Raw genomic sequence first — 8,581 nt, 5'->3', positions numbered from 1 at the left:
ATCACCATCAATCATCACCATCACTACCATCACCATCATCACCATCACTATCATCACCATCAATCATCACCATCACTACCATCACCATCATCACCATCATCACCATCACCATCATCCTCACCATCATCACCATCACTACCATCACCATCATCACCATCATCAACATCACCATCATCACCATCACCATCATCACCGTCATCACCATCACCATCATCACCATCATCACCATCACCATCATCACTATCATCATCAACACCATTACTATCATCAACACCACCATTACCAAAATCATCATCATCACCATCGTCATCACCATCATCACCATGGTCTTCATTACCTACTTATGAAACTTCATCTTATACCACCTAGCATTACAGTTTGTAGCAGTTTCCTTTAACCTTGGGGTTATTAGTATTTGATCACTTTAAGCTCATTTTCTCTTGGTTGGATGCAAGAACTTCTCGCTGTGAAAGGTGAAATGAAAAGGAGTTACTTATGTCCACAGATTTAAAAATGGAGCCAGGAGTCCATTAAAGAATCGGGCCTTATACATGTTCTCATAGGATGCAATCATGAACCTTCAACTGGGCCAAACTGCACATATTCCAAGGACTCAGCTTAAACACCTGTGACTTGCTAGAGTAAGAGCTTTTGCCTAGTGCTATCCTTAGCAACCAATTATGTTCAGCAAGATTTGTTTCCTGCCACCAACACCAATAGAAATTCTTTGTAAACATCATGTACAAGCATTCCCTTTTGTCTTTAAAAATCCCTGACTTTTGTTCCCTGGTTGGGAGGGAATGGGATGGAAACAATGCAGTTTGCTTTGCTACCCGAACTTGTATTTTCTGAGTGGCAATTCTGAGACCCCAAATAAAAGCTTTTGTTTTAGTGTAGCTCTGCCTCTTTTCTCGGTTGACAAGGCCTTCAACATGACTTTGTGGGTGAAATGGCCAAGATAACAAAGGGAGAGAATGAGGAAAAATCAGAAATAATTTCTGGTGGACCTACTCTGGGGAAGACGGGAGGAAAGCTAGGTGTAAAAAGCCAGGAGGGTCTTAGCAGTAACCAAAAACAGAAGTGAGGACTTGGCTTGCTTATAGGTGGCGTGGAAAGGTTTATCTTTGTGGCACCCTGTTTGCTCCCTGTTGGTCAAAAGCAGGTTGAGAGAGCCCAGTCCTATTTGATGACACATCCTCTTCCTCAGTCATCTGGGGGAGAAACACTTAGTCTCCCCAGATCCCTGACATATCCAAGTGTGGAAGGTGATGTGGTCACTGGCCTTTCATTTCAATGACATAATCCCCACATCCAGGTGCATGCTCTCTGCCTGGTCAAGAGATTATGATGTAGGAAACAAAGGCAGAAGAAAAATTATGAAATTTCCTTACTACCGACAGCTCCTTGACAAGTCCTTGAAACAGGCAGAGTGACATTTCTCTAGGAACACAGCCGCCTTGATGCTAAGGGCAAAGGGCAATTGTAGGCCTCATCCCAGGATCCCGCGGATCTACTTTAACATAAGAAAATTCCTTTGGAAACTAGATCTCTACCTCCTAAGATACCTGTCGGCAATCATTACCTAAAAAATGGCCCACTGACACACATCTGAGAGTCTCATGACTGAGTTTTTGCTAAACAGTAACAAATGGCCTTTTCCTAACAATAGCTCGCCTCCTCGGGATCTTAGAAACCTTGCTTCCAAAATACCTGGGAGGCCTTCACTACCCCTAACTCCGTCTTAACTTGGAAGTATGCAATGGTCCACTCCTCATGACCCCAGTGCAGTTCTTTCTGCCCAGAGGTCTTGTCTCTGTGCTCCAATAATATCACCTTTTTTTGCACCAAGGACATCTCAAGAATTCTTTCTCAGCAATCATCTTTGAACCCTAATGTCTTTCCTACATCAGTCACTCCTCACAGCAAATAGGCAGAAAGGAAGTGATCTGCAGCAATTCTCAAAGGTGACAATATGTTTATGGAAACAATACTCTGCATACCATATTAATTTACTGAAGCGCTACTTCACGTTTTTTTCTTCATAGAGCTTTCCTCTTACTTTCAAGAATCTATTTTCCCTGAATTGCAATTCTGAAACAATGCCTGAGGTAACTAGGGCTTTGTGCTTTCTTACTTCTGAGGGAGCCCTCTGAGGGAGGGCGAAAGCCGGCGTTAATGGAAGGTAGTGTTCCGTGTCTGGCTTTTGTTTTCCAAGACCCTAAACTCACTGGGGAGATATGCTGGCTTGTTCTCAAAAAAGAGGACCACTTTTAATGAGTGGTAAAGGAAGAAGCAGGAAAAGAGAGAGAGGGGCAAGAGAGCCTTCCTGAGACAGGTCAGAGGACTACAGTTCAGTGTTCTACAACTCCTCAAATCTCCACCTTTACCCACCACACACCTTTGCAGGACTCCAGGGAGGTGAGAGGACCCCAGAGGGAGAGAGAGAGAGAGAGAGAGGAGTGTCTAAAAGAACTGACCCTCAGCACCAGAGCTCCTGATTTCATCCAAAACGATCAGCAAGGGGCTGAAGAGTGGCTTCAAGGCATGGTGAAGTTTCAAGCAAAGAACATAAATAATGATGTATCCACTTTAAACTATCCAAAACTAGTCACCTGTATGTGTGAAAAAGCAGCCCCCACACAAACACAAGATTGCTTAAATTAAAACAGTAAGTGTTCAGGAGAACTCAGTCACCATGTGGTGATGAAACCATGGGGATAGTGAACTATATGTGGCAAAATTTCCATTGCTGAAAAAAAAGTCATCAAGAAAAGCCAAGCAACTAGCTGTTTTGGAAAATTTAAGTCGTAGGGAACCACCTGGATCTGACCGGATGATCTCATACGACACTTTCCAGATCTCAGTTCCATTATTACAGGGACAAATAACACTTGAGTTGTGTTCAATCTCTTCCCCGTACTTGGCAAAGAAAACGTCCACCTCCCAACTACGGCAAAATCCTCTCCCAGGTTGCATAACTGCGAAAGTTCATAAAGCAACTAGAGGGACAACAAAGTGAAGTATTGGGCTCTTACCCATAACCAAATTGATACCAAATCTAAAAGGCAAGAGATAGACTAGCATAGTGGTTAAGGGCACAGAGCCAAACCATCCAGATTTATCTTACTACATATTTGACTTTTGGCAAGTTTTTAAACCTTACGTTAAAAGGTTTTGGTAAGGTTTAAAAGCTTAAACTTCTCCTCAGTTTTCTAATCAGTAAGATGGAGACAATAATGGTACCTACTTCACAAGGTTCTCATGACGGTAAGAAGAGTTACTATATATGAAGCACCTACAATAATGCCTGGCATATTTACCATGTCCCCATAGCAGGGATGATGATGATTTAATAAAAATCCTGTGCCGATGAAGGAAAGCGTCTATCTTATTCCTGCTGGTCCCTCCATTATCTCCCAAGCATATTATCTTCCTCTCCCACCATCTGTATGGCAATTTAAAGCTGTTCTAATACTCTGGGCCCCAAACAAATTTCTCTCTTTTCCTAAAACCTGGTAACTACTCCAGCCTAGACTGCTTTCTGTCTTCTCTAGTATAAAATCACAAAATAGAGTCATGCTCAGGGGATCTTAGAGGGCTTTTAATTTGCCCTTCTCTTACTTTAAAAGAGTAAAAACTGAGGTTCATAGAAATTAAAAGGTTTTTACAAGATCTCACAAGATCTTCTCCCAAGATTTCTAAGAAGTTACAGAGCAAGGGATAGAACACATTTTTCCTGCATAGTCATGGACAGCACATTTTCACACAATGGCTCTCAGCCCCCATGAGTGTAGATCTAAGAGCGCCAGATGTCTGTACTTCCCAGTGAGATAGCAATCTTCTTGGAGGTGAGTACCATATCTTATTTTCTTGGTCTCCCAGAGCATCTTGAAATTAACTCAGTACACTAAAGTTGCTATAACTCCTAAGGGCACAGGTCTGCACTCCTTGAGCTTATATTCCAACTCTTACTTACCAGCTGGGTAACTTTGGGCAAGTTACTTAAATTCTGAGCCTCCATTTTTCTATGTAAAATGGTGATAATACAGCTTCTGCCTCATATATATGTTCTGAGGCTAAATAAATTAATGCATTGAAATGTTCAGAATAGCACTTGAAGCAGAGTAAATATTCTGTAAGAGTTACCTCTTCTTATTTTTTTTCTTTTATTTTAAAATTTTTTATAAACATATAATATATTTTTATCCCCAGGGGTACAGGTCTGTGAATCGCCAGGTTTACACACTTCACAGCACTCAACATAGCACATACCCTCCCCAATGTCCACCCAGGCAACCCTAAAATCCTGTTTGATTCCTGGAGTCCATAGTCTCTCCTGGTTCATCTCCCTCTCTGATTCCCGCCTCCCTTCCTTTTTCCCTTCCTTCTCCCAATGTCCTCCATGTTATTCCTTATGTTCCATAAATAAGTGAAACCATAGGACAATTATCTTTATCTGTTTGACTTTTTTCATTCAGCATAATCTCCTCCAGTTCCATCCATGTTGATGCAAATGTTGGGTATTCATCCTTTCATCGTATATATGGACCACATCTTCTTTATCCATTCGTCCGTTAAAGGGCATCTTGGGTCCTTCCATAGTTTGGCTACTGTGGCCATTGCTGCTATGAACACTGGGGTGCATATAGCCCTTCTTTTCACTACATCTGTATCTTTGGGGTAAATACCCAGTTGTGCAAGAGTTACCTGCTCTTCTTATCCTTTAATTACATTTGCTCTACTATTTCTGGCACAGCATCTTGCCCACAGATGTTGGTTATTAAATGTTCATTGGGTGAATGGAATGGAATGGAATGGAATGGAATGGAACAGAACAGAGTATGTTCAACAGAGATCTGTTTGATTAACATGCAAGATCCGCTCCTTTCAGAAGGCCTCCACCACAGAATATCACAACTAATTCTGAGGGCACAGAGAAGGTACATTGCTGGAAAACACTCCTATGGAGAGACACAGAAAGCCAATCTGGAGATACCTGTTGCTTCCTGGCGTGGCTCAGAGCTACACTCTAGTATCACCACTTTTGTGCTGCTATTTAAAAATGAAAAAAAAAAAAAAAAAGAGTATTGTTTTTCCCAGGCATTGGCTACTCCCTACCCATGGGTTCCTGTGGAAATGGAAATATTTCCCATGCTTTCAAGGCCTGTCTCTGACACATTCATCACTCAAGAGTAGGTTATTGGGGGTGATGAAAGAGGCCATGGAGGGACAAAGCAGACAGGATAGAAGCAGATTTCTTCCCTTTGACCTTCAATTCCCTGTTTTATTCAAAATATTGTTGGCAAGATTTCTGGATTTTTGGTAATTCAGTTTGGAAGCCAGATAATGAACAGTGGGAACATCATCCTCCAGTTGAGGAAGACAGAAATTTATGGTTTATTTTGAGTTCCCAAAGTGGAGGGGTCAGCGGCATTCCCACGATGGCTTCTCTTACACTGGTGTGACTCATAGCCTTTGAACATCTCCATGTCATTCTGCTTGAAATTATAAAGAAGAATTCATAGACTAAAAGTTTCTAGTAGTACACGGCCCCTACCTTATTTAAACTTATTTTATATATTATAAAAGAAGGACATAAAGTAGGCAATAAAGAGTATTGAAGAAGGAAGAAAGGAAAGAGAGGTAAAATAAAATGTGCGAGGACCTTCCTCAACAGTAACATGTGCCCCATCACTTAGTAAAAACTATGGCTCCCAGAATGCAATTTGTCCTCTCACTGTGACTTTATGTAACAGATCCAAACTCATTATCCCAAATAATCAGAAATACTGGATTAATGTTTCTCTTTGCCAAATGATTAAAAGGGTTTGTTGAGCAAAATAATGACCCCAGTGTGAGGAAAAAGAGGACCATTTCTTGTCTGAAGCAACGGATTTGATTTCATACCATTTCTTCTTTCCCTCCGCCAAAATATTGTTACAACCCCTTATCATCCTCAAGATTTCTATTTTCAAGAACTATCCAGTTACTGATTCATATGCTCATTTCCATGTTCATTCTCTTATCAGACTTGAATAGAGGACCCGCCCCCCCATCTTTCAGGCACTGTAGCAGAACGTAGGAAAGTGTTTTACAAAATTAAGAAGAAACTGTTCCCACCTCAAGTAGCTTTCATTTTACAAAGAAGGTACGTCTGCATAGTTTTATTGGGATACAGCTATGGTACAGTGGACTACCCCCTAGATTTGAAACTAGCACACTGGAACTCATGTACACCAAGTGAACCTCCTGACCAGACATTTAAATTATCTGTGTTTCTGGGGCACCTGGGTGGCTCAAATGGTTAAGCGTCCGACTCTTCATTTCGGCTTGGGTCATGATCTCAGGGTCCTCGGATAGAGCCCCCATCAGGCTGTGCTCAGTGAGGAGTCAGCTTAGGATTCTCTGTCTCTCCTTCTCTCTCTGCCCCATCCCCTGCTTGCACACATAAATAAATAAAATATTTAAAAAATTATCCGTGCTTTTTCGTTGGTGAAACAGGGATATTAATAACATCTACCTTGCAGGATTAAGATAAGAATTAAATCAGGTACTGTCAAATACCCAACCCAAGTTGAATCTGAGGAAAGTAGGAGAAAAAGTGGTATGAACTAGAAGGAAGATGAAAAAAGTTCTGTGAGTGAGAGCTCAGAGGATGGAGGGCTAGCTCCTCCTCAAGGGAAAAGCAGAGAAACTCTGCCCAAATGTTTGATGTGTTCAGGATGTGTTTGATGTGTTCATCAAATGTAGATGTTTGAGGATGGGTGCTTTGGCTGGAAAATTGTGTGACCACAGAGGGCAGGGAATTAGTCTGCTCCCCGACATAGGTGTTTTCTTCCTGCATCTCTTCCAGCTCCCCAAAGATCCTTCCCAACGTTTAATACAGAAGTCCACATTTTCCTAAAACAATTTTCTAAAAATTCTAAAGAAGCTTTCAAAGTCTGTGAGTGTGATGCAGGGTCATAATCCTGGACACTTCTCTCCAGTATGCTACAGCGTTCCCTCACTTTCCTCCCAGTGATGCCGTCCACCCTGCGGTCCTCACACAGCAAGAACTGAAGAGTGGGGGCACCCTAAATTGTGTGGCTGCTGGGATAGGATGGGAGCTGCTAAGTTAGAGATCTGGGCTCAGGATAGAAACAAAGACCAGAAACCAAGCAGATGGTCACCCAAGGTGCCACCAGAAAGATGCAAAAGTGGGAGTCGCTGGGCTGAGCACCCTCCTCTAGCCTAAAAGCAGGAGGGATCGGAGACAAATGCATGTGTAACTGTATGTCTTGAAAATCCAAGTCACAGCTCTTAGGAGACCATCAGATATAACACACAACAAGGGAAAAAAAAAAAAAAAAAACCTGAGGACCAGGGAGGTGCTAGGAACATGCCACAGAACATAGATGGGAAGAACAATGTCTTCTAAACGGCATAAACGATCTAGTTAAAGCCTTGAGACACGGCCTGCCCCTGAGAAGTATTTACTCAGGATGTTAGAGAAACAATCGACAAGGCATTGAAACGGGCACGGATGAGGAAGAGGAGCTGGGAGGGGGCTTGTCTCATGTGGTTTCGGGTGCTTTACAGTTCCCTGTTTTCGCCCCATTCCGAGATTTGGCTGCAAAGTTTTCCCCAGTTGAAGATGGTTAAGAAAAACCACGCACTAAGAGAAATCATGCATATCCAGCCAACTTACTGGTTTACTCACTACATCTAGTGCATAACCTTATTTAGTGCACATAACAATCCCATGAAGAAAGCATAAATATTACCCCTACCTTGCAAATGAGAAAAACGAGTTACAGAGAAGTTTGGGGATTTGCCCAAAATAATCTGATAAATTACAATGGCAGGAGTCAAACTTAATCTCATTTCAGCCCCTGGGCTCTTAACTGCTATGTAATGAGCCTGTCTTACGCTGTTCAGTTATTCTAATTGGCAGCTCTATGCAGCTGATACATAGTAATTTTTCTTTCCCTAAAGACTACAATTTGTTTGGTGTCTATGGAAGAATAAGTATTTTAAAAGTGAAGACACCCCAAATTCATAAATTAAAGTCCATCAGATAAAATAAAATAAAGGTGGAAAGTCAATCTGTAGACCTTGAATTAGTTCCAACTCTAACCAGCTAGGTGATCTTAGACAAGTCACCCAAACAGGTCTGGACCTGTTTTCTCACCTGTGAAAGAAAGAATCTGTCTGGGGCCCTGATCTTATTCTCAGTCTGTGATTCTGAGTTGGTGGTGTGAGAGAGGAGAGAAAAAGAAAAAAAATCACATCTCCCCTCAAGGAGCAGAATTCATCCATTCCAGCCATTTGATTTTACTGCGTGCATCTGGGCGGTCAAACCTGTGCGCGACACTCATTTCTAGACTGTCATAATCATTTGCTGTCTTAGTTCTTCTTGCCTTTTTCTTGCTCGTAAGCCAGGATGCATTTAGTAAAATGTGTTCCATGAGAGGCCGATGAAAGTTCCGTGTTCCTTCCCTCACCGCAGGCGGGCCTCTGCCACTCACATGGGCCTGATTACAAACCTCCGGGTGCTGTGTGGACCAGGAAGGCAGACAAAGGTGAAGCTATTCTTACGGAA

General features: G+C 42.1%; 1 protein-coding gene across 2 annotated transcripts in view; it reads right to left on the bottom strand.

Moving 5' to 3' along the window:
- RGS5 (regulator of G protein signaling 5) overlaps positions 1–8,581 on the bottom strand; it is a 49,291-nt gene that overhangs the window by 31,786 nt on the left and 8,924 nt on the right. Inside the window, exon 1 of one of the 2 annotated variants that reach the window (XM_059413413.1) lies at positions 8,171–8,560. The exons of the other annotated variant lie outside the window; for it this stretch is intronic. Within the exon in view, the coding sequence (XP_059269396.1) occupies positions 8,171–8,307 (137 nt within the window). The 5' untranslated portion in view covers positions 8,308–8,560. Of the gene's footprint in view, positions 1–8,170; positions 8,561–8,581 lie in introns of those variants that run through there. 2 annotated transcript variants of the gene reach the window in all.

This window comes from Mustela nigripes, chromosome 10 (assembly GCF_022355385.1).
Source record: "Mustela nigripes isolate SB6536 chromosome 10, MUSNIG.SB6536, whole genome shotgun sequence".
Taxonomy (NCBI): Eukaryota; Metazoa; Chordata; class Mammalia; order Carnivora; family Mustelidae; genus Mustela; species Mustela nigripes.
This window is presented reverse-complemented; position numbering and strand designations above follow the sequence as displayed.